This window comes from Xiphophorus couchianus, chromosome 12 (genome assembly GCF_001444195.1).
Source record: "Xiphophorus couchianus chromosome 12, X_couchianus-1.0, whole genome shotgun sequence".
In the NCBI taxonomy this organism is placed as follows: Eukaryota; Metazoa; Chordata; class Actinopteri; order Cyprinodontiformes; family Poeciliidae; genus Xiphophorus; species Xiphophorus couchianus.
In genome coordinates, this window is record NC_040239.1 from 23646265 (window position 1) to 23671522 (window position 25258).

Here is a 25258-nt window from a genome sequence, read left to right on the forward strand (position 1 = left end):
CATTTTCTTTATGTTTTGAGACGTGGGAAATGGGAATTCCTTCTTCAGCAATTCAAAAGTACCATTGTTTATTTTTTACTTATTTATTTTATCATTTACAGTCAGGGTATGTCTGTTCCCCCTTAAATCACCAAGACACGTTACTATTGAAAACGTGAAAAATAAAAACTGTCGTGTTATAATTCTGAGTTTTCAAGTAATATTTTTCACTGCAAAAAAAAAAAAAAAAAGAGGTCGACATAAAGATTCATAATTATTAGTTTGACAAATGCACTTTTGAGATGTAAAGTACTACTTGACTTTCAAAATCATAATATTCATTTCAAAACAAGTATTGGTTGTTCTGTTGCAAAATCTGGTGTTATATATTCTTTTGGACTTTACTTTATAGATGCAGCTCAACATTAAAACTCTAATAATGTTAATATTATAAAATATTACAACTTATTGGTTTTTTTTAAATATAACTTTAAAAAAATATTTTTACATGTAAAGAAATGTAGAAATCAATTTCTATTTTCTATTGTTGTGTTGAACTATCACACACAATCTAAACAAAATACATTGCAGCTTTTAACATGACAAAGAGTGAAATTCAAGGGATATCAATACTTTTTCAAAGGTTCTGCATCCTAGTCATTCTTTTTCTATGCATAATAATGAATTATGACCATCTTGGAACACATTTACAACATATACACTTGCTGACGTGCATTTGTTGGACTTCAGTTGTCCAACAAATGAACATTAGTTGGACATTTATCAAAAGCATTTTTTTAAATTTTATTTTAGTATTTTTGTTGATTTCATTTCTTGGACTTGACAAGCTCAGGCTTACAGCTGGTTCACTTTGTTCCTGGCTTCATGTGGGTTGAGACGGAGCTTCCTGTTTAGACAAAACAGTTTTCCATCATCCAAAGATCACATGAGAGCTGCTGTACAATACAGACCAAAAGTTTGGACACACTTTCTCATTGAATTCAATGAGAAAGTGTGTCCAAACTTTTGGTCTGTACTGTAAATGTGCAACAGTAGAGAAATCCATTCCAACTTTTAATCCAACACCGTATCTTATATCATCATATCTCACATTTCCATATTCTTACTTTGGTGATATTCAACATTCCTCTTTGTCGTAGTTTCTCGAGGCTTTTGTGTAGAGTAAAATTTTCCTGTTCCAGAATTTTGATGCGAATGTTATTTGATTGCTGTTGTTGCTCCATATCCAAAATCAGGTTTCCTGTGCCTTGTTAATAAAAAAAAACTAAGTCATCATATAGTTCAACATTGCAATTCGCCACTGCAGAAATGACAAGAATTACAGTATATATTAAATGTTAAATTCAAGTCCAGAAATACGGCACCACAGTGATATTTGTGTCATGAACCTGGGCATGGGGATAGTAAACACCTACGTTTATTGACCAACCCAGAAAATATTCAGAAAAGTAGAAATTATTTCAGTTTTTTCAGTGGCATAAACTCACACTAAAAACCCCCCCCAGCTGTTTTCAACATGTTCTCCACTCTTCCGTTTGAAGAGTAGCTATGACAAATAGGTCTCTGCGTCACATAGTATTTTTACCCTACAAAAACAGAAAGTTATGGAATACAGTTCCAAGACACTGATCATCTTGAAAAACGTCCAATATACATAAAAAATTACAGTCCATCTGGTCACATGGGAGGAAAAAAATAATAATTGTGGCCACAAGTTATATATTTTTTCATTCATCTGTCCCGCCATAGTCTTCCAGGTCGTTCTTTCGGAAGCTACATGATGAAATGTACAGCTTCCCCAAGGTCAGCGTATTGTTTGTGTTGAAGCCCCAGTTTTTTAAGCAGCCGAATTAAGTGTCTTGCTAGGAATTACTCCATGTCTAACAGCAGGTGTCTGAAGAATATGATTAGAGTTGATTCCCAGATTGAAATAAAACAAAAAGAGATTATTATCATTAATAATGCTAATAAATAATGTTATTATTAAGTCATGGCCACAAAGTAAACTAGTCGTTCCCACAAGTTAAACAAATCATGGCAGTGAGTTATTAAGTTGTGGCCATGACTTTCTTTTCTGCCCTGTTATATATCCATTTCTTACACCACTCATTTTGATATAAACAATTAATTCTTAATTGTTTAATTAAATGCAGTCAAATTACATGTCGGATTTCTGTAGAAGATTTGGTTTGAGGTATGTTACTTCAATAAAAGAGGCCTTTTGTACCACAAAATATATTGTGTGGAGGACTTTAAATGCAGGTGGGAATTTCCTACTTTGCGGTTGAATGTGAGCCCAGTTGTTGAGCTCTGGAAAAGCCACCAAGAGTCTCTCTCTCTCCCTCAATGCTTGCACGTGCTCCATCAGTTCGGCTACATGCTTTTCTAGCTCTTCTACACGTGTCTGTAGAGTTTGCTTCTCTTTTTGGAGCTCTCTACAGATGTCCTAGTGGGAGAAAGCAACTATGTAAGCATTTAGCATAAGTCTCTGAATTACAGAAATGGAAAGGCTTTTATCTACCTGCTGCTGAGAGAGTTCAGCCTGCTGCTGCTCCTTCAAATCAATTATCGTTTTCAGCTGATTGTCTAAGTTGGTCTGTACCTCTTCTTTTTCTTCCAACTGCCTCTGTAGTTCTTCACGCTCTTCGTCAAGAGCATCGACTCTCTTTAATAAGGACTTCTGCTTGGCCTGCATTGACTAGATTAACAGCCACACAGCATTTAGCCCACAGGTACTTAAATCTGTTGATTTGCGTAATAAACAGCTGTGTTTTATCTGCAAAGCTGACCTCCTGTTGACGGAAAGCGCTCTGATACTTGGCCTTCTCCTTGTCAAGACGAAGTCGCGTGTCACTAAGCTGAGTCTCGAGCTTCTGGATCATTTGCTGCAGTTCACAGCAGGTCTCCTCCTCTCTTTGTAGTGTTTCCACTTTCTGTTGAAGTCCCTCTTTTTCACCCACTATTAGGAAATGGATGATAAATGGTTCATTATGCAGCAATGTTTTTTTTTTTAAAAAAAAGAGGCTGGATGAAGAGAAATTTAGCATTTTTTCACTTTTTTTTTTACCGAGTGTTTCCAACGTTTCTTGCTGGAGTTTTACTTTCTCCTTGAGTCTTGTGTTGCTCTCCTCCAATGACAAAATTTCTATCAGAAATACATCAAAGAAAAATGTTTATATAGTCACATTTTTTCACATTAAAACCACAATTGTCAAAATATATTTTCCCAGATTTCAGAAACCAAACACAAGTGGTTATAAATGTGGAGTAGAAATGACACACAGATTTCTGGTTCTCAGCTGAATTTAGGTCAGGACTTTGACTGGTCATTCTAACCACTGAATATGCTTATCCACTGTAGCTCTGACTGTACTTTTGTTATCCTGCTATAAAGTAAACCTTCTCCCCAGTCACAACTCTTTTTCTGCCTCCATCTAGTTCTCTGTAAACTTCCCTCTGTAATTAGCTCCGCCCATCTTTCCATCCCCTCTGGAATTATGAGTTTAAGTTGTTACTTTCAACAGTGGCTTACTTTTTGCCAGTCTTTCAATGGGGTTAGATTTCACACAGCAGCTGATTTCACACTGAGATCAAATTACAGGCAAGTTGTCTCATTTTAATTATCATGTGATGGGCCTGTGATGGACCTGCAGCCTGTCCAGTGTGTGGCCTGCTTCTTGTCCATCAACTGTTGGTGATAGGCCTCCTGCAAGCCCTAACAGGGCATAGATAACAACTGGATGAATAAGATCAGGGCTGAATGTGTGAAACAAAATTTTCTGACTTTTATTTGTCAAAAATTTAGGAAAGCATGTATCATTTTTCTCCACTTCAAAATGTGTCGCACTTTGTTGGTTTATTACACAAAAATCTCAGTGAAAAACATTTAAGTTTGTGTTTGTAACATGATTAATGTAAAAAAAGAAAAGGGATTAAATGGATTTAAATGAAGTCACTGTATAAATAATACTTTTACTACCTCTTTTAGATTGCTTTTGTTCTTCTTGTAGCCTTTGCTGTCTTTCTCGTGCGGTCCTCTCTGCTTTCTGTAGGGAAGACTCCAGCTGGACCATGCAGACCTGGTGTTTTTCCACCTCCTGCTGGAACTCCTTCTTCGCGCTTACCAGCTGAGAACTGAACCCGTTTCGATCTGTTTCCGCTTTTGCGAGGGCTTCTCGAAGAGGCCGGATGGTACTCTGCACATCCTGAAGGTGCTTTGCGAGGCAACGCATGTCCCTGAGTTGCTCTTGGGCCCACTGGGTGACATCACCCGCCGTCATCTGTCCCGGACCCACCGTGTCTTTCATGGCGCCTGAGAGACGCTTAAGAGACGAGGGTAGACCCTCACTCTGGAAAAGGTCTATCAAAGCATCTCCTGTGTTTCTCAGAAGGGACTGGACTCTATGACACGCTTCACAGGGAATGAGGGATGACGTTGTCGTCTGACAGGCAGTATTGTGGTGTTTGGCTTTAGAATAGAATGGAGCATTGTGAGTTGGACCTGAATGTTCGCTTTTCTGGGGTGAGGTTGGTGAAAAGGAAGCAGATGAACAATTTCTGCATAAGTGAGTGCTTGAGCTAGTTGGGGAAGACACATATGACTCTGTCTTTGAGTAATCTAATGTCTTTGTTTTTGTCTGTTTTATGTCTTTGGAGTTCTCCTACAAAACAAAATAAACAAACAAAAAAAATTGAAATGTACTGAAATATTTACATTGCGTCCAATCTGTAACAAAGTCAAGCTTACCTTTCTGTTCACACACTGAAGCAAAGTACCCCAGTAGTTCCTAACCACAAGGCCCACTGAAAGGCATCCTTTTTGATGGATTTGGTCTCTTCCCTGTCTTCCCCTCTGCAGCTCAGTATAAACACTGACGCTTTGCAGTAGGAAGAGGAGTCTAGTCAAAGCAGAGGAGAAAGCAGCATGTTAAGAGAAGGCCTTGCACAATCATCTTGTTACACATCTATGTAAATGCCTTCCATATGTATTCATATTCCTAGAATTTTCTTGCATTCGTTTCTTCACAACCACAAATTTTAACATATTTTATTGGCATTGTGTGTCGTAGACCAACAAAAATGAGTACAAAATTGTGAAATAGAAGAAAAATGAGACAAAGTTTATTTCACAGACAAAACTAACAGGTGAGAAAAATCTATTAGTATTCAGTCTCTTCTGCAAAAGAATTAGCAAAAGATTATTTTTGGATTGCAGCCGTAATCCAGCAAAAGGTGCTTCTGCAAACATTTAAAACCCTGTACCACATAAAACCCAAATAAAATAAGCTTATGCTTGAGGCTGAAACTTAAAATTTGTCCATAAAATTTGGACAAATGAGTCCATAAAATATTCTTAGAATAAGAATATTTTTACAGCTTAGTGTAATACCTGTCAACCACTAGCTCCAGTAAAACAACATGCGAGTGCTGATTGTATGCGTCCTCTCCATCGACGAAGTCATACTCCTCTAGCAGGTCCACCAAATCCAGATCGCTCGCCAATTTGTTGGGAAACTTCCAGGAGGTGTAACTGATCGGTCCGGTTCTAGAAACCACGTCCATAATCGCACCCTGAATATCCACCAGGTCTTTCCGGAGGCTCTTCATGCAGTCATTGTGGCCCAACAGCTCACTCATGTCTCACAATTAGCTTTTATATTCCCAGTTAAACACAGAAATAACCCATCTGACTTGTTTACGTCGCGTTTCCCCGACAACGACAAGAATGCCACTTCAAGGTCCATAATGCACTGCGGCGTGTTTCCGGATGTAATAACCCTCCATTAGGCCAACGAAGTTGAACCGTAGTAAGTATTACGAGTTTGGCAATTTACCTGTAATTAATTACACCAAAAAAATACTTTTACAATTAAATTGGGTTCGGGGTGTGTTTACGTGTCTTTGTGGTTGTCTGGTCTTTTGGTAGCTTTCCGTTTGGAGCAGTGGAGACGCAGCCATGCCGCCTGGGCCCGTTCAGATAGTTCAGCCGGAGACCAACAACAAGGTAACGCCGTAGCTTAGCTAATGTTAATGGTTGGACCACTGACTCGACGGAAAGACTGTGTGGACTTCTGTCCACGTTCTTGCTGTACAACATATTGTTATTTGTCTGAGTGTGTGTGTTTTGGGTTTTAAAACAGGCCAGTGGCTTTGTTGAACATGAATGAATGAGCGGTTTAGCTCGTTAGCATGGAGGCTCTCCGTAGTTCGTTTACAGCGGGGTCTTTATTTGTTAGTAGCCTGACAAGAAGTGCAGAGAGAGAAGGGGAGGACATGCAGTAAATGTTCCGGGCCTGGAATCGAACCTGAGACGGCCTTTGTTAAGGTTCCACCCGCTCTACGTCTGACCTACGCGCATAACTTAAATCGTAAATGCCTTGACTGCTACACAGCCTTTAAATTTGTGGACTTTGAATGGAGCATTTTTCTTCTCTGAATTATTAGAATAGCTTTCTAAATAAAATTTGCTCAAAAAAATAAAGTTTCTTATTGATTTTTGCTTAATTGCACATTTCTTCTCAAGATCAAGGGTTGAGCTAGGACATTTTTCTGTAAGACAATTGATAATAGTGCCAAAATAAGTTGTTATTAAGTAATAAGTTGTTTCCTGTCGAAATTTGTTTTAAATCGTATTATTCACCTGATAAAACAGCGATTGCTCCAAAAATAAGTAAGCTTAAGATGCTTCAGGAAAATGAGACAATATGACTAAATTAAGAAGAAAAACTCAAGTTACACTGTTAGACAATTTAACTAGCATTAAAAAAAAGTGCTTTCATGACAAAAATGGTTGGAAGATTATATGACGTATTTGTTCAATTGAGCCTGAATTTGTCGGTAAATGTGAAACAGAAATTAAGTACCAGCAATCCTATTTATCAGTCAGATGTAGAATTATTGTAAATATTTACATGTTGAAATTAGATTTTTGGTCGAGTTTATTTTCTATTCAGCATTTCCATTGAATTAAATAGAAAAATAAATCACTTTGTAGTGAATTAAATTTTTTTTATATAAAGTACGTCTGTGTTCTAGAGTTGTAAACTTTGAACTGTTAAACATTTGTGAATCCCATCAGCAGAATGATGGACCTGCAGAAGAGACTCCAGCCACTAAGCCCATCGTTGGCATCATATACCCTCCTCCAGAAGTCCGAAACATTGTCGACAAGACGGCCAGTTTTGTTGCCAGGTTAGTTATTCTGAATGTGGCATTGGTACACGGTACACCTACAATCTTAAATGGGTTTCCTTTTACAATCCAACTTTTTTTCTTGCGATTTCACAGGAATGGACCAGAGTTTGAAGCAAGAATCCGTCAGAATGAGATCAACAACCCCAAATTTAATTTCCTCAACCCCAACGATCCCTACCATTCTTACTACCGCCACAAGGTCAATGAATTTAAGGAGGGCAAGGCACAAGAACCATCTGCGGCAGTGCCTAAGGTCATGCAGCAGCAAGCCATGCAGCAGTCTCAGCAGCTTCCTCAAAAGGTATCCCACTCCCCCTACTCTGTATCCCCGCTTTTGGGGCTTCTACTTGAGAAAATTGTTTTTTAATGGTTTTCAATGCTGCGTTTATTTCTAGGTGCAGGTGATTCAGGAGACCGTGGTCCCCAAAGAGCCACCCCCCGACTTTGAGTTCATTGCGGACCCTCCATCGATCTCTGCGTTTGATCTGGATGTTGTGAAGCTCACTGCCCAGTTTGTGGCTCGCAATGGCCGACAGTTTCTCACCCAGCTGATGCAGAAGGAGCAGAGGAACTACCAGTTTGACTTTCTGCGACCACAGCACAGCCTCTTCAACTATTTCACCAAACTGGTGGAGCAGTACACGAAGGTGAACTACAAGGTTCAGCCTGAATCTGATTCAGTGGTCTGTGCTACTGTATTGATGTTAACTACACTTTAATCTGTCAATTTTTTTAGATCTTGATCCCTCCCAAAGGCCTGCTAATCAAACTTAAAAAAGAAGCCGAGAACCCAAAGGAAGTTATGGACCAGGTAATTTCTTATAAGTGGCAAACTGAAAGCTAATCATTGCAGATTTCTCCTGCTAATTGATTGTTTTCGGATCCAAAAATCAGGTGAGGTACCGTGTCGAATGGGCAAAATACCAGGAGCGTGAGAGAAAGAAGGAGGAAGAGGAGAGGGAGAAGGAACGGGTCGCTTACGCCCAAATAGACTGGCATGATTTTGTGGTGGTGGAGACGGTGGATTTCCAGCCCATTGAACAAGGTAGTATATCAGCAATTAGTTTATGCATGCAAGCTGGGAATTTAGTTGTTTTGACTTTATTTGCTTTTGTTTTTCTTCCCTCAAGGTCACTTCCCTCCACCCACGACACCAGAGGAGCTTGGCGCTCGCATCCTTATCCAGGAGCGCTACGAGAAATACGGAGAAAGCGAGGAGGTGGAGATGGAGGTGGAGAGTGAGGATGAAGAGGATGAACGAGAAAAGCGGGCTGACGGCCAGCCTTCTCAGCCTGATCAAGACACACAAGTCCAGGACATGGATGAGGTGAGAACTTAGCAGAGGAGTCAGGCAGAATCTAAACAAGCCCATTTGTACCAATTTTAGATAGAATAAAGAATGATTGCTTTGTAAATTTTTGTAGAAATCTACAAAGCACGTTGCCAGTGCATGACTTGAAAATAGTACTTTTAAAAGATCTGCTTTAACAGAATTTCCCATGCATTTCTTCAGGGATCTGATGACGAAGATGAAGGTATGAAGGCTCCATTGCCACCAGACAACCCGATGCCACCCCCCCTGCCTCCAGCTCCAGAACAGGTTATTATTCGCAAGGACTACGACCCCAAAGGTAACTTTTAATTCACTCATTTATATCTTAGTTTACTTTAATCCAAATAATCGTTTCAGCCCTAATGTAAAACTTTTATTTAAACTGTGAGGTGAGCTCTTAAATGCAGTTGATTTTTGTGGTGATTTCAAGAGTGAGAGGCATAATAACAGTTTTCTTTTCTTGAGTGAACAAAGGGAACTCATGGTGGGAAGAGCATATAGGCAATGTGAAATGCATTAATATAAATTTAATCTCTTTAATCAAGGAAGACACAACAGAATCAGAGGCAAGTCTTTTATTTCATTAGCCTCAAGTACAGATAGCTGATATTGACAAAAGTTTAACACAATACTATGTTGTATTTATTGTTGTAACATAAAAAAAGTGATGATAAAAACTCAGTACAATTATTTTGGTAGTAGTTATCCAGATTGAAATGTCTGTAGGAGGACTGAAAACTGATCAAACTCGTATTATTTTGCCCTTACAGCTTCCAAGCCGCAGCCCTCGGTTGCAGCTCCAGATGAATACCTTATTTCACCGATCACCGGTGAGAAAGTCCCCGCCAGCAAGATGCAGGAGCACATGCGCATCGGCCTGCTGGATCCGCGCTGGCTTGAACAGAGAGACCGAAGCATTAGAGACAGGCAGACGGAGGATGAAGTCTATGCTCCCGGTTTGGATATTGAGAGCAGCTTGAAGCAGCTCGCTGAGAGGCGTACTGATATCTTTGGTGTGGAAGAGACGGCCATCGGAAAGAAGATCGGCGAGGAGGAAATTCAGAAGCCAGAAGAAAAGGTAGGGGATAGCTGTTGGTTCAAAAATCTCAAAACATGAAATCAGGACAGTTTATTTTTTCCTTAAGTATGAACATTTGTTTTCATATTTTTCTGCATTTTTGTTCTGCAGGTCACCTGGGATGGCCACTCGGGGAGCATGGCTCGTACGCAGCAGGCAGCGCAGGCCAACATCACTCTGCAGGAGCAGATCGAGGCCATTCACAAGGCCAAAGGACTGGTGGGAGAGGATGAAACGAAGGAAAAAATTGGCCCCAGCAAGCCGAGTGAAATTCATCAGCCTCCTCCCATCCCCTCATCGGCACCAAGTCTGCCTAAACCCAGTCCTCCTGTCACAGCCGTGCCACGCCCATCTATCTCAGTAAGTTGTTATTCAAAATGGCTTAATGAAGATCAGAGAAGGAAGCAGACAGATCACAGATTAAGTTCTGGAGAATTTAAAAATGGAGTTAGGTTGTTAAAATTTTGAAGTACTTCTAGCGTGCTGATCATATGAACTGTTAATCAGAGTATGATATGGTGCTGGGATGCTTTCCACCACAGGAACAGTAGTTTTTCTCCAAAAGTGATAATCAAAAATTCACAATAAAAAAATTGGTTTTGTTAAATAAATAGTTCTACACCAAAAACTAAGGGGTATGGTCTTTAGTTTACTGGAGTCACTTTTTTTAGAAGCAGTGCAAAATATTTAAATCTCACTTTAAAAAAAAAAACATCGTTAAGAGTTATTCATTTCAGAATCTTAGCTCTCTACCAGCAGTAACTGGGAAGCTTCATTTAGATTATGAAAACATTGATAAAGCAAAATAAAGGGACCATCCTGGAAGAAAATCTTCTTATTCTACTGATATTGATATTTGTAGTAATGTAGGAAAAGTTTAAAGTGATACAAACTCCCTAATTTGCCTTTCAACAGGTGGCTCCTCCAGTCCGTACCACTCTGTTGTCTGCCGTACCTGTGATTCCACGGCCCCCGGTGACCCCCGTGGTGCGTTTGGCGCCAGGTCAAGTCATTACACAGATGCCGCCCATGATTCCTGCTCCTCGTGTCAACGTGGTTCCCATGCCACCAGCGCCCCACCTCATGGCCCCAAGGCCACCCCCTATGGTTGTTCCAACTGGTAAGATCAAGGTTTCCCAGAATTGTCTTGGAAAGTCTTCATCATTCACTTCTTTTTTTATTATAGCTAAATCAAACCGTCTCTTCTTCCAGCGTTTGTCCCCGCTCCCCCCATGCCTCAACCACCCAGCGCTGCCCCAGCGCCGCCCATCCACCCACCCCCTCCTCGTGAGGACGAACCTATGAGCAAGAAGATGAAGACGGAGGACAACCTCATCCCAGAGGAAGAGTTCCTTCGTCGAAACAAGGTCTGTTAGTAACGGCGTGTAGAACTACACTGAATTATGTGCAGCTCAGATTATTTATCCAAACGAAGGTTTTAAGATACCCTGCAGTGTACAGAAGAACAACATACACACCTTGATTTAAAAAATAAAATAAAATTTGTGGAAATCCTATTTCTGGCTGCATTTTATAGAATTTTGGCCATAATGGATGGAGATTTACTTAGTCACAGTGGATGTGTTCACATTGCACATTACTTTTGTAACATGGAGCGTGTACAAACAAATCCAAATTTTCTTTGTTTTGTCACATTTCTTGCTGCATTTAGGGTCCTGTGGCAATCAAAGTACAAGTCCCCAACATGCAGGACAAGACCGAATGGAAGCTAAATGGCCAAGTGTTGAATTTCACTGTCCCACTTACAGACCAGGTATCTTAATGTGCATCTTTTTAAAAATGTGTGCTTGAAGATGTGCCCGTTTCAGACTTATGGATAAATAAATGAAATGTGTTTACAGGTGTCTGTCATTAAAGTCAAAATCCATGAGGCAACAGGCATGGCGGCTGGAAAACAGAAGTTGCAGTATGAGGTAAGCTTGTCTCTTACTTCATTGGAACATTTTATTAAATCCAAATTAATCAGATTTACAAATTTGTAACATTCATGTTTGTTTTACAGGGCATCTTCATCAAGGATTCGAACTCTCTGGCTTATTACAACATGACCAATGGTTCCATCATTCATTTGGCTCTGAAGGAGAGAGGTGGAAGAAAGAAGTGAGACGTTCGTCACAGAAAAAGTTATTACGCTACTCATCCCTAATACGTCGGTGTAGTTCAGGAGAACATTTTGGAAAAATGCTTGCTTTTTTTTGTCGAAAGAAATATTCTAAAAGTTATTTTGTTCTTGAATGGCATGTTGTTTCTAATTAGTGGTGATTTTTAGTGTTAACTCCTGATTTATCCATGACATATGTACACTGATGTTGACTTTACAAGTAAATTGCTCAAAATATAGATTCCTGGCTTGCTTGCTCATTTTAAATAAAGGACTTAAAAATTATTTGTTGCTGTTTGACATGTGAATTATTGTTCAGCATTTACTCATAATGTATTTTAACCAATTGTTGACAAACTGGTGCACTGCTGGTACTTGGCCTTTGTGAAATTCTATTTTTGAAATTGTGTCAACAAGGTAAACACAAAGCATATTGCCTGAATGATTCAGTGAGCCCAGTCAAGAATAGAATACAACAAAAACAACTTTAATTGCCCATCCATGGAGAAAGTCAGAAAAATTTTTGAAGTAGTTAAAGCACACCCATCTTTGGATTTAAAGATGGATCTCCTTCTTCAATGAGAGGTTTCAATAACTGCCCAGACAAAACTGAAACATAACAATGAACCAAATTGCTGACGCTTACTTATGTTACTCTGTATGCACGCTCCAACAAGTGTCCTGCCATGATTGCTCTGTATCATCAGTTACAGAGCAATGATAAGGAGTTGATAAGTCTTCTTATCAACTCAACCACTTTCCTGTTCATGCTGAAAGAAAATCCCAACAGCAACATGCTGCCACCACCATGCATCACAGGGGGAATGCTGTGAACATGGCTGCACATTTCAGATTTTGATTTCTGAAAAGATTTGAAAACCATGTACTCGGTTTCTCCCACTTCCTAACGATGGCATATTTATGTTGGTTTATGTTTATCACATAAAATCCCAATAAAATGCTGTGTCTGTAATTTGGCCAAATGTGAAATAGTTCAAGCACTTTTATACACACAAAAATTATGTTGGACATCTGTTCATGCATTAAGGTTTAATGACAAAATGCCAAAGTTACAGATATTATGGATATCCCTGTACTGTATTTCAGACATATGACAGCCATTTTGGATTTTGAGGTCCAAAATTTTGTCAGACTTTTATTTTTCTCAACTTAAAAGTTAAAAAGAGGGCCAAGTTTACGTCAAAGTGTCTCCCCCCCCTTTCGTTGCTTTTTGCGAAAAATCACAACAGGCCGTAAAGTATAAGTGGTGATGTTGTAGTGCTGCTTTACAATGTCTTGACAGTAAAGTACTACTTGGGAAACACGGTGGTGCTATTTATAAAATGTAGAATCGGTGTAAATGGGCGCTAAAAAGTGATTTATTCTAATTCTTTATTCAGCCACTAGGGGTAACCATAACATTACCTTAGGAAAAATCCAGTCAGGAGTGTGGATTTGGCTGCTCCCTGGTCGAAGCGTCTGTCCAGCTGTACACTCGGAATGACAGCACAGCACATTAGTCTAGTAGTAGCTGAGCTCAAAATAAGTTTAATTACATAGATGCCATGGGTTGTTAGTATCTGCAACATAGTTTTATATGATGTAACTCTGATGAGTCGAAGGTAGGGGCGGTCAGAAATAGTTTAGGTCGAGTTAGTGCGAGCGGTTAATGCTAACTAACAATTAGCTTGCTAATGAGGAATTTAATGCAAGTTAACCGCGAAGGCTAACGGGTAAATTATTGAATGCGGTCCGATAAAAGGGGCTTTGGGACATTTCGCAACCAGGGCGGTTGTTGGGAAAAGTTTTATTGAGATTTAGGAATCATGGCGTCGATGTAGTTTGACTGAGTTTGGGCTGTCAACAAGCTCGCTGCTGACGTTAGCTAACCCTGGCTAGCCAGCTAACTCTCCTGCCACCATGGCCAAAACAGAGAACGGCCGCCCGTCAGTGGACATGGGGAGCATCAGGACGCTGAACAGCAGCCACATGGAGGATGAGAGCTCCCTGGGATCCGACTCGGAGATCAACGGCTTCACTAGCGAGAGGCAAGCCGACAGATACGGCTTTATCGGCGGGGCGCAGCAATACTCGGAGGAGTCGTAAGTTTGTTTCTGCTCGAATGGTGATTCAGTCCCACACAATGTTGTTTTGCAAGCGTATTTTAAAGGAAACTAAAACATGGGAGCGGTGGAGTCCATTTCAGATTGATTGCACGAAATGGGAATTGTGATACTTTTAATGTAATGTATGATGAAATGTCACAAGTCAGGGTGGTGATGTTCAGTTGACTTGCATGAAGTGGAAAGCTCCGAACCAGCTGCGTGGCACAGCCTGTCTTTCTTTCTCTCTCTCTTTAAAAAAAAAAAAAATCAACTCCATCATGCTTCTCTTACTTTTGATAAATAATATTCTGATTTTGATTCTCTAATTTTAAGATTCACCAATAATAATCAGCAGAGATCTAGTCAATCACAGGGTATATATACTGTATATATATATATATATATATATATATATATATATATATATATATTTTTTTTTTTTAGGTAGGTGTTATTTTCCACAGTATTTCAATCTGGATATCTGATTTTAATCCAATCACATTGGTGTTTTCTACAGAGGCATTTCTTCTCCTTTCATGGCAACGCTAAAATAGTGAAAGGAATGAGTGAAAGCTGTGCCAGTCACTCCCCAGGTTCTCTTTCTGGAGTAGTGTTGGCAGGCATAGAGTCCCATCTTCTGGTGCCCTTATACTAAAGGGCCTCTTTTGGCTCCGTCTGTTGGTCTCATACTTATGGGTTTGCTTACAGTGCTTGGCAATAAAAGTAACTTGATTGTTTAAGGGCTTTGAAAGCCTAAAAGGGAGCATAACTTCTTGTACTTGTGCACCACATCCAGCCTACACATTTAGCTGACTGAGAGCTCTCCTGTGTGTGTGTGTGTGTGTTTTCTTAAAGTTTACTCTATGACTGAGTTTTAACCCTGCTATTACAGGCTTAGGCTGATGAGATAATTACACACTTCAGTAAAGCATTAGACATCACATGTAATGTTAGCTTTGACCAACTTAATGTCTTCATTTCTGTTGGGGAACTTTCTCATTTTATTCCTTTGGATAAAATCACTTCAGGTCAGTTCTGAAGCTGTTTAAGTCTGCTTCATCTGAGTCCATTTGATTTTGGTTGTTAACGTATAAAATCAAAAATAATCTTATCCAAAACAACAGAGATGCTTCACTTGATTGGTTTTCATTTGATCAAATACCACTTTTTTCCCCCCTTCCTATTAATTAGACACACTGCAGCTCATAACTCCCACCATTTCAAGTCTTTAAACACATCAACCAGCAGCATACACTTATTTGGCCTGTTTAGAGTTTAAAAAAAATCAAATCAAGATGCAAAAATCTGAATAATGTTGTATTTCCTTCACTTTTCTTTTGTTTGATTCATGCAATCCCTATCAAAGATCTTGCAACACATTTTTCTCTTTCATGTCTTACAGGACTTAAAATATGTAGCAAAAAGGATAACCACTTAAAGATCAGTTGCTAATATTTTAAAATGATTTGTTTAGTTAGAATTAATGTTTCATGTGGCAGATGTATTCACTATAGATTTGGTTGGTATGAAGATCGTCACCATCTTTATAGTTGTGAGTAAAATAACATGGTTTTATGATGTGTTTGGTGTTTCCTCAAATTGTTTAAATTAAAATGTGTAGTGTGCCATATTTTATATTTAAAGGTAAAAAAAAAGAGGCTACAATAATTTGACATGTTGGTACATTAATTTACCTTACTTTAATATTGTCCGTATTTATTGTTTGATGCATGAGCTTAAACAAACAAACAAAAAAAGAAAATAAAATAAACACAAATTAAATTTGGTAGTTTTCAAGTGGCTAGAGTGTGGAATATTAGAGATTTGCCACTTTGCATAATAACGTTGCTGCATGAGTGGGTGGTGCGCCTTTAGTTTCTATGTCATCACTGTTTCTTGTTTTTTTTTGGGGGGGGTTTGCAGCCAAAAATATATCCAAGGAGGCTAATTTGTCTTTCTTAGCAAGGGAAAAAAATATAGTAGTAGATTTTTCAGCCAGCTGAATGGCAGTCATTAAAAGGCTTACCAGCCACAGTGGCATGAACTTTTTAAAACCTTGGTTTATGCTTCTCCGGCCCTATCTCTTGGCAGACGTTGGTCATACTTGTCCAAATTAAACGTAATTTTCTTTCTGTGTGTTTTGTATATTCATTCATATTTTACATCCTTTTCACACCCCAGCGCTCAGGACGTCCCCCCCGAGGTGCTGAGGCAGCGCGAGGTCAAGTGGCTGGACATGCTCAGCCACTGGGACAAGTGGATGATCAAGAGGTTCAATAAGGTCAGCACCTGCTATTAAAACCTGCCAAGTCGATCGTTTGTGTGTCTTGAATCGTGTTGTTGTTTTGAGCTTCAGCTTCCATCTCTGTTGCTTCAAGGATTTTTAATTGCGCAAGCCGAGACTTTATGGACTTATTGTTTGCGGATCCACTTGTCTAGCAAGTTCTGTGTGAACCGTTCTCTGCAACTTAGCGACGGGCTGGAACGTCACCTTGTTTCCGTGAGTCAGCAGCAAGCCAGGACACAGCCCTGTTTTGTTTTGGGGGGGTTTTAAATCACACTGCAGCATGTGACAAAATAACTGTCTCAGCTGCAGGGCGGGCCCGTACTTACTTTCTATGAGAGAACCATGTAATAAAGGTGCTGTAAATGTAAACTGCCAGTGCATTGCAAGCGTGCACGGCGTCTGAAGAATTAAGCCGTGATGGTTTGGGGTTTGTTTTATTGAAATGACTTCTTACTGTTAAAAAGAAACTATTCTTCAGAAGCATACAGAAATCGTCTCAGGGAGTGATGGTAATGCAGATAAGACAACAGTGTGAAATGTGCTCAGTTAGTTGCCTGATGTACGGTTTGTTGTTGTTATTCATGAAAGATCACAGCTCCAGTAATTAGAGATATTACATAAGACGCATGGTGCTTAAGCTTTTGTTGCATTCCTGAGTACGCTGAAGTACACAATCCTCCGTCAACTTCCAAGCCAATCAAGAAGCTGGCTTTGTGTGTTTTGAATGCGTTTAACAGTTTTGGCCCACCATATTTTTTTTATCTACTTGCTGATCTCAGTCCTTTACCCAGATTTCTTTTAAATTGAAATGAATTTGAATGTTGTTAAAACTTCATCCTGAGGGTTCATATGCAGTCTTACAAAGTCGCAAAATATAATTTTCCAGTTCTGGAGAACTTCACAGGTGCATCTTAGATGATCTGTTACAATAAAAATAAAGTGAACCTCGTGTATAGCTTGGCCACACGGTGATATGGGTCAGTCATTGATTTCTGATCATTTTGATGATTGATGCTTATAAAAACACCATGTTCATTGTTAACTAAAATATTACATAAAACCAATAAGAAATATTTTTTTTAAGAGGGAAGTTTTGCTCTCCTGACAAATATGCCCAATATGCTCCTGGTAGACGTCTCCTCTCACTATGGACCTGGTGAAGCCCAGCGGACCAGCAGCGTCACTTCATGGCTCCCTTAATCATTCCTGACTGAAAAGGTCACATTGAACCTCCAGCACATGGATTCTGTGCCTTTCTGCTATTTATTTTATAAATAAAATCAGAATTTTCCTTTCATCTGAAAAAGGGACTTTGGACCAGTCCTGTCCTTTGTCTGTTGGGCCCATACGAGACCCTTCTAATGTTGTTTCTTATGTGCAAATTGAGTGCATTCCATCTGCTTGTTACACTTATGTGTGCTGGCACTGAAAACGCCAACTCCTCTTTTCTGGTTTGTGGAACATAAATTACAGACATTGAAACCCAATCAGATTGTTCCGAAAGCTGATGGAAAAATCCAGAAAGGTAAATATGTAGTAATTTAGAACACAGAAATGCATACATTTTAAACATTTCACACCAGCCTCTTTAATGCTTGCTCTGACTGTAACTGAATAATAGTAACCTCTATTTTTAAAGTTGCAGGCTGTGATCAAAACCAAACAATTTTTTCAAGCCAAAAAAAAACAAAAGCCATAACTAAGAATTAAGGTTCTTCCTTTAGGTTTTTAAGATGCAGTTCATAAGTGTTTCATTGACTTTTGCTTAGCGTTGACCCACTTGCTCTTTGGTCGACGTTTTTATTCAATAAAATTCAACTTCTGGTCTAGGTGAGACTCCGTTGTCAGAAGGGGATTCCTCCCGCCCTGAGAGGCCGCGCCTGGCTCTACCTTTCAGGAGGGAAGGTGAAGAGGGAACAGAACCAAGGAAAGTTTCAGGTCTGTCGACTTCTTCTTTCACTTCCCCCTCTTCTGCTCCATTGTTGCTGTATTTTGGCCTCATTTCTTTTTTTTTTATATTTCTCTGGAAATTTTACTGAAACTGACCAGCTTCGATCTACAATTAGATATTTGTGTCTACAATATCTAATTGGTTTACAGTTTGAATGCAGCCTAAGAAATCCTCTGATTCCCTTTTAATAGTTATGACATTATAACTGGCTTTATTATTAAGCTTTATGACAGTAAAGCTTAAAAGTAAATTCCTTATAACTTCATGACAGAAACTGTCTGATTTCTGTTTTGTCAGGAGCTGGACAGTCAGCCAGGAGACCCAAAATGGCTCGACGTGATTGAGAAAGATCTCCATCGACAGTTTCCTTTTCACGAGATGTTTGTGTCGCGAGGGGGACATGGGTGAGTAATCGGATGTGTCGGGGTCTGATCTCACACTTTTAATTAGCGATTGTGTCTTGTTTGACAGAGAATGTGATTAAATCCTGCGTCTGTTTGTGTTTCGGCCCCGTGCAGGCAGCAGGATCTGTTTCGTGTTCTCAAGGCATACACTCTGTACAAACCGGATGAGGGATACTGCCAGGCCCAGGCCCCCATTGCTGCTGTTCTGCTGATGCACATGCCTGCTGAGGTATCACTTTTTTGCATGCGCACATGCATAAATCAGCTGTTCTCCCCGTTCTGATGAAGATATTTTGCAGTTAAAAATACTTGGATCACAGGGTTTGCTTTAAAGCGGTGAACTGCGATGTTTATTTATTCATTTTTTTAGGTCAGCAGCACAATGATAAACTGTATAAGTGCTGTAATGCCAGGAAAGTGAGCTACTGCTTTAAGTCTTCTGTGGTATATTAGTGAAGCAAAGACGCTAATCATCTCGATCAGTGGTTTGACAGCTTATTTCCTGTTTCTGAAGATTTGTAGTTGGTTTCCAGATCTTCGTCAACCACGTTATCTGGCATATTCACACACACACGTTTATGTTTCAGTTCCTCATTCAGAGTTATAGAATTATAAATAAAGATGGAATAGCATGATTGTAAATACCAAGTGTTCTCAAAGTGATTTAAAGATGAGGAACTGTTCTCCACATGATAGTTTTTGTTGAGGATTTGTTTTTGCACACTCATTCTAGGCATGTTACCTGTATTTAAGTTACAGTGCTTTGGCTACTTTCAGATTTCTGCTTATTTTATTTTGTTGTCACGTTTAAATGTTTCTGATTATTAAACACTTTTTAATTCCAGACAGAAGTCACCTGATTATCTGCAAAATTCAGTACTGAAATGAGGATTGCATTTTTAAAAGCTATTCAAACCAACCTGATGATATAAAAAAAAAGAATCACCTCCCTTGTTTAATCAACTCATTTTAATTAACTTCAGTTTTGTGCGTGTTTAGTTTCCCCAGCTACACCCTGGCCTGAGTCCTGTAAGTCCCTTGCAATCAAGAAATCTCTTCAGTATAAACATCAACACGTCTTGTTATATGAAGTACTCTAAAAGATCTCTATAAGCAACACATCATGCCCCGATCTAAAGAAATTTAACAGTTTAGAAACAAAATCATTCTATAAAGAGTTGTAAAGCCACGACTAAGGCTTTGGGGCTGCAGAGAACCAAAGTGAAAGCATTATCCACATATGGAGAAAACCTGGACCAGCGGTCAGAAAACATCTAGATTATCCCCAAGACCGTTTCAAAGGTGAAATGTTTTGGAAGATGTGTGTGACATGATGCTGGCAGTATGGTGATGTGGGACTACTTTGTTTGTTTTGCACCTGGATGACTTGAATGCTCTCGAGCAGAAATCCTGAATGTCCAGGAATCAGTTGGTGACCTGAACCTTAAATGTGCTTGAGCTTTGGACCGAGGCAAAACACACTAGCAAGTCCGCCTAAGAACGAGGGGGGAAAACTAAAACCAATTTGAAGTTTCTTTTCTAAGTGGCCTAGGACGGGATCTGCAACCTTTAAATGTAAATATTCTATTAATAAAACTGAAAAAAAGCTAAAATTTGCATTTATTATATCTGTTTTTAACACCTAACTTGTCTCATTTGTAGTCAAATTTTTAAGCGCTGTCATGGAAAGTCCAAAGACACAATTATTTCTCCAGAGATGAGACATAACTGGCCTTTGACTAGGCCTTTGACTGTGGCTTACTTAAAGGCCAGACTGAAATTGAAATGTTCTGGGATTATTTGAAACATAAATTTTTAGATAAATCTCCTTCAGTGGGGCTGAATTAATCAGATTCTCCACAGAATAGTGGGCCAGACTTCCTCCACTGCAATTAAGGAGACTGATTGCCAGTTGTCTAAAATGTTTGATTGCAGTTATTGTTGCCGAAGGGCGACTCAACCAGTTAGTTTTAGGGAGCAATTCATTTTTATTTACTTATTTTACAAGGGCTACCAGGCTATTTTTTTTGTCTCTGTATTAATTTTGAATTTACTCAGGTTTTCTTGGTAAATAAAATGTGTTTCATAATCTCAAACATTTTACTGCTACAAAAAGGCAACAACAGAAGAAATCTGAAACTGTATAAATACCTGTTGAGATATATAGACGCTGCTCTTGTGACTCATTTAGGATTATTGGACAATTAATTACTTTCTCCATAAGCATGTTGTGCTGTCATTTTATTTGCATACTACATGTAGTACAACAGTCACGATGATGTTCGTAATGGTTCCTATGGGGATGCTCTGTGTTTGTTTCGGCAGGATGCTTTCTGGGGATTGGTCCAAATCTGCGAGAAGTATCTTCCTGGTTACTACAGCCCAGGCTTGGTGAGACCGATATAAGAAAGCATGCACAGTATGACATCACCTGAGGTTGGGTAAACAAAGGAAGTAATCTCAGCACACATGGACAAGTTCTAACAATACTGACACCATACGGCGGGATTGTTGTGGTTGAAGCTGTCTGATGAAACTATGTGAAGTATTTTTTTTTTTTGTCTCTCTCTTCATACTTTTCTTGCTTTTATGTCTCTCAGGAAGCGATCCAGTTAGACGGAGAGATCCTGTTTGCTCTGCTGCGCCGCGTCTCCCCAGTAGCCTTCCGGCACCTGGAGAAACATAAGATCGACCCCATCCTTTACATGACCGAGTGGTTTATGTGTGCCTTCTCCAGAACCCTGCCCTGGGCTTCAGTGCTGCGTGTCTGGGACATGTTCCTCTGTGACGGTAAGAAGCGCCTCAGTGCGCCTTAGCTCTGGAACTAAGCATCCTAGCTGAATCCTCCCCCCCCTTTTTTTTCTCTGTCTCTCTCTTAGGAGTCAAAATCATTTTCCGGGTGGGTTTGGTGCTGCTTAAGTGCACACTAGGGACTCGTGAGAAGCTGAAGAACTGCCAGGGTCTGTACGAAACCATGGAGCTCCTCCGGGCTATCGACCCTCGCTACATGCAGGAGGGATTCCTGGTCCGAGAGGTAAGAGCAGAGGACACAGAAGTTCCTCCTCAGTGTAAAATCACGAGAGACAATTTTATAACTAGTGGTGGCAGATGAGATTTGTGATTTTATTTTTTACTTTGCTTACTGAAGTGGTGGTTTCTCTGAACTAAATGCTGTGTCATAACTTGCTGTTGATGTCAAACTTGAAGGGGATGTCTTCGAATGGAATCGGCATGTCCACCAATATTTCATTTAACCCAGTTAATAGTTAATTATGAATAAAATGCTGACATGCAAACAATATTTCATTACCATATTGAACCAGTTCAGATCCTTTTCTGAGGCTGTGAACAATTAAATTGTTAGGGAATTAGATTTCATCTAGACGCATAAATATCTTAATTATGGACTCTATTTTCTTTTGTACAGTTGAGACATTACTTTTATATCTATCTTATGACACGTTGCAAAAATATTCATATGCGTAAAATCTTCACAAGTAATGCATTTTATTATGCATTATATTTATTATTATATATGAAAGGACCTACATAAAGTATTATACAACTCTGAAGTGAAAGGAAAATTCTGCAGTGTCTAGAGCCTAACATTTGTCTGCAAGGCTTGGATCATTCAGTTTCTTCCATCGGCCCAGTCTTACCAACAGCGTTTTCTCAATGTGGGCATAAAGTTGGAAAGGACAAAAGGATGCCACGGATTTAGAGAAGAGTAGAGTCTGAGAGTCAATTAACTTGACAAGAACCAGACCTATTGAGCAGAGCGCCACATGGGCAGCGTCTGCTCACGTACTAAGCTGTGTAAGAGCCTCTGTCTCCTCTAACAATAACGGCTCTCATGTATAGTGCTGTCTCCACTGTGGGTGACCGAGTATCCACAGCAGCTCGCTCTCCTTTGACATTTCCTGACAAAGGAGAAGTTCACAATTCTAGCTTGAACGGTCCAACATGGATGGGATTTATTTTCCAATGTGGGCGCTTCTGACTTTTCTTGCCCCACACTTTCCTAATGACGTCTGATTTGTTTTGTTTATTCACCCCCACCCCCCCGATCTTTTCAGATTCTCGAAGTGCCTGTGACGGCGCGGGACGTAGACAAAGAGCATCACACCCAGATCAAACGCTGGAAGAAGAACCGTGGCGAGTTGAATTTCAAGCCCGCCCCGAGGATGCACGGCGCCCGCATCATCATGCAGGCCGAGCCGCCCAGGCGCCAGGACCTGCAGCAGAACCCCACTATTGTGCTGGAGGTTCCCGAGCCTCCCCAGAAGCTGAACAAGGGCAAAGAGGAGCGGAAGAGCAAGAAGAAAAGGAGCATAAAGAAACCGACCGCCATCGAGGAGATCCCAAACCCGTACCCTCTCCTCACAGGTCCGCCTCCTCAATCTTTGAATCCTCCTCCACCATCTTTGAATCCTCTTCCACCATCCTCTGCTACACCTCCACCATTCTTGGATCTGCCTTCTCCATCCTTGGCCCCGCCTCCCCCACCCTCAGATCCGCCCTCTCCTCCTCCTTACGCCACCGTAACCCTGGAGACCTCGCCAGAAACTGAAACGAACTCCAATCACCAGCAGAGCGCGCCTCCTACGGACCTTCCTGCTGCCAAAGAATCTGCTCTGCAGCAATCCACACAAAGCCTTAGCAGCTCAGAGCAGGATACATACCTGTAGCTGTAAAAGCTGCATAGCCGTGTGTGTGTGTGTGTTTTCATATGTTTGTGTGTGTAAAAAGCACCAGCACCCTACAATCAAAAAGCCAGCCTCGCTGAAGTCTCCCAACTGGCCAGCATTCTCGTTAATCTTAGCGCTGGACTTTTCTCTTTTTTTGTATTCATGTTAAACACACGTTTTCCTGTATTATTATTCACATACTCTAAAAACGTAAGTGCAAAGTGTACAACTACTCAAATCCCGTTAGTTGACCACGTCAAGCTGCAGCTTCCACATTAGATGCTGAATGCTCACTGCAAGTCTTAATTTTCTGTTTAAAGTTGTCAAGTTACAAAGTGTTTGTGCATTAACATAGAAGGTGCCAAAGTCATGCAACTTCTGCTCAGGTTTAACACTAGGAATTTACCAGGTAACAGGCCAGCACACCAAGACGTTTCTGGTTTAGTCCACCAGAGGGCAGCCTCACACAACCTCAACCTGTTTTTCCACATTGCTAGGACAACTGACCACAGTACTGAGTCACTAAATGTGCTCTCTTTTTGTATTTGCTTATCACAAACATTTTTGCTTTCAGTCGAACTGTTGTGCCGCAAATATCTCCGGAGTTCATCGTCTTCCACCAGCAGGTTTCTACGTTGTTGGACAGGAGAACACGGGACATTCCTTTTTCTTTGACACATTCCTGCCTTCTTAAACGTTATTCACTTCAGAAGCTGTCTCTTGTAGATATGCAGATCTGTGTAACGTGGGCGTGTGTGGGGGTGGGCGTGTGTGTGCACACGTACCTCCCATCAAAACACGATCAGTGAATGACTGCAGATCACTTGTGGGTGCTGACCTTTTCTTTTTACGTTACTTGAGAATTTGTAAGAACAAAGGTCAATTTTTTGGGGGACTTTTTTTTTTTTTTTTTTAGTTTTCTACAGCTAGGTCTTCCAAAGAAATACGAGACTGTTCTGAGACTTATCCGTGATATTGTGCTGCGTTCACGGTCAATAGGGATTATGGGATTTCCACGTGGGAGATTTGTAGTGTTTTTTTAAAAATGTAATTACTTATACAGAGACCTTCAGGGGTTGTGAGGCTTTTTTTTTTTTTTTTTGTATTTCCTCTTTCAAAACACAACAATCCATGTCAGTCCAGCTCTTGTTACTTTTATCACTAAATGTAACCACACACTTGTGGATGTGAGAGTGTATAAAAACGTCAAATAATATATATAAAAATATCTGTAAAAAAACCCCACAACTTGGAAAGCAGTGGGGATTAGGATATGTGACATCTGTATGCAATTTCTTTTTTTAACATTTGTCTTCTGTGTTTAAATGCTTTTTTGTGTAGATATGACATGTGAAAAAAGATTTTTGTCTTTTAAAAAAAGCATAATGCTGAATTTGTACTGAGTGGTTAAACTTAACACTAGAAAAAAGGTTCAAATATGGAGATTGCAGGAAACTTGCCACTTTTTTTTCCCCCCTCACTCCAAAAAGATTATTTTGTCTTTTTTTTCTTTTTTTTACACTAGAGATACAGAAGAAGTGTGATTAACATGGAGGCTTGAGTTTTATAGTTGCGGGAAAATGTTTTTGGTTGTTCTCGCATGAAACATTTGTTGCACGTTTGATTGCCCCCATCTGCCAGTAGTGCGGTGTGTCCTGCTCACCAGCAGATGGCAGACAGGAGTCACTGCTTTGAACTGTTCTCCACTGTGGGTTACATTAACTTTTTTTCTTTTCTAATACAGTTGCACCTTTTTATAACTAAACGTATGGATAAAGTTAACTGCATATTTCCATTACATTTGTAAACATGCTACAGCTGAGATTGACGTTACAGCTCTCATTTTGAATAAAGCCTATAAACGTATGTACACATGAATGCATTTTGACTTGCTGTTTATGGGGCCAGTTCCTGACCTTCTTGTTTCCGAATTGAAAAGAGAATATGCATCATTACTGCCTGTTTTCACACATATAATAGTTTGGATACATTTAGGAAATGATGATAGCTTATGATGGCATTTTATGTCAGGAGAAATTGCCTCCAGATATTACACTGTAACATTTTATTACCAATATCAGCTTAATTTAGTCTCC

General features: G+C 39.9%; 3 protein-coding genes across 7 annotated transcripts; 2 read left to right on the forward strand and 1 right to left on the reverse strand.

Annotated features, from left to right (window-relative positions):
• Positions 1-762: 762 nt before the first annotated feature.
• On the reverse strand, positions 763-5665 carry ccdc157 (coiled-coil domain containing 157). Of its 2 annotated transcripts, XM_028034360.1 has the most exons (9): positions 5390-5665; positions 4748-4898; positions 3980-4661; positions 3068-3145; positions 2790-2959; positions 2522-2698; positions 2278-2446; positions 1107-1246; positions 763-886 (listed from the first exon to the last, which is right to left on the reverse strand). In XM_028034360.1, exons 1-9 carry the CDS (start codon positions 5635-5637, stop codon positions 863-865), a joined length of 1839 nt encoding a protein of 612 aa, XP_027890161.1. In that variant the 5' UTR covers positions 5638-5665; the 3' UTR covers positions 763-862. The 2 variants fall into 2 exon arrangements, with proteins under 2 accessions (XP_027890161.1, XP_027890162.1); XM_028034361.1 differs by lacking the exons at positions 763-886; positions 1107-1246; positions 2278-2446; positions 2522-2698 and having other exon boundaries at positions 2819-2959; positions 3068-3128.
• A 55-nt stretch (positions 5666-5720) lies between these two features.
• On the forward strand, positions 5721-12012 carry sf3a1 (splicing factor 3a, subunit 1). 4 transcript variants are annotated; one of them, XM_028034355.1, is made up of 16 exons: positions 5721-5807; positions 5927-6004; positions 7079-7191; positions 7288-7495; positions 7590-7841; positions 7931-8005; positions 8089-8239; positions 8325-8521; positions 8708-8825; positions 9298-9605; positions 9717-9965; positions 10521-10725; positions 10818-10972; positions 11278-11379; positions 11468-11539; positions 11629-12012. In XM_028034355.1, exons 2-16 carry the CDS (start codon positions 5957-5959, stop codon positions 11728-11730), a joined length of 2355 nt encoding a protein of 784 aa, XP_027890156.1. In that variant the 5' UTR covers positions 5721-5807; positions 5927-5956; the 3' UTR covers positions 11731-12012. The 4 variants fall into 4 exon arrangements, with proteins under 4 accessions (XP_027890156.1, XP_027890158.1, XP_027890157.1 ...); XM_028034357.1 differs by having other exon boundaries at positions 7082-7191; XM_028034356.1 differs by having other exon boundaries at positions 5736-5811.
• A 1147-nt stretch (positions 12013-13159) lies between these two features.
• LOC114154694 (TBC1 domain family member 10A-like) lies at positions 13160-25040 on the forward strand. The gene is made up of 9 exons (XM_028034025.1): positions 13160-13829; positions 16014-16113; positions 17950-18057; positions 18368-18474; positions 18589-18703; positions 20800-20865; positions 21075-21264; positions 21354-21508; positions 22551-25040. The coding sequence occupies exons 1-9, from the start codon at positions 13648-13650 to the stop codon at positions 23160-23162; spliced, it is 1635 nt and encodes a 544-aa protein (XP_027889826.1). The 5' UTR covers positions 13160-13647; the 3' UTR covers positions 23163-25040.
• The last annotated feature ends 218 nt before the right edge of the window (positions 25041-25258 follow it).

Excerpts from the sequence above, each read along its gene's own strand:
- sf3a1 (XM_028034355.1), top strand. The coding sequence starts at position 5,957 with ATGCCGCCTGGGCCCGTTCAGATAGTTCAGCCGGAGACCAACAACAAG. Across the intron at positions 7,496-7,589 it reads CTCAGCAGCTTCCTCAAAAG|GTGCAGGTGATTCAGGAGAC; the intron begins GTATCCCACTCC and ends GTTTATTTCTAG. Across the intron at positions 8,006-8,088 it reads CAAAGGAAGTTATGGACCAG|GTGAGGTACCGTGTCGAATG; the intron begins GTAATTTCTTAT and ends TCCAAAAATCAG.
- LOC114154694 (XM_028034025.1), top strand. The coding sequence starts at position 13,648 with ATGGCCAAAACAGAGAACGGCCGCCCGTCAGTGGACATGGGGAGCATC. Across the intron at positions 13,830-16,013 it reads CAGCAATACTCGGAGGAGTC|CGCTCAGGACGTCCCCCCCG; the intron begins GTAAGTTTGTTT and ends TTCACACCCCAG. Across the intron at positions 18,475-18,588 it reads GTGTCGCGAGGGGGACATGG|GCAGCAGGATCTGTTTCGTG; the intron begins GTGAGTAATCGG and ends GGCCCCGTGCAG.
- ccdc157 (XM_028034360.1), bottom strand. The coding sequence starts at position 5,637 with ATGAGTGAGCTGTTGGGCCACAATGACTGCATGAAGAGCCTCCGGAAA. Across the intron at positions 4,899-5,389 it reads CTGGAGCTAGTGGTTGACAG|ACTCCTCTTCCTACTGCAAA; the intron begins GTATTACACTAA and ends TGCTTTGACTAG. Across the intron at positions 3,146-3,979 it reads ACAAAAGCAATCTAAAAGAG|AAATTTTGTCATTGGAGGAG; the intron begins GTAGTAAAAGTA and ends TATTTCTGATAG.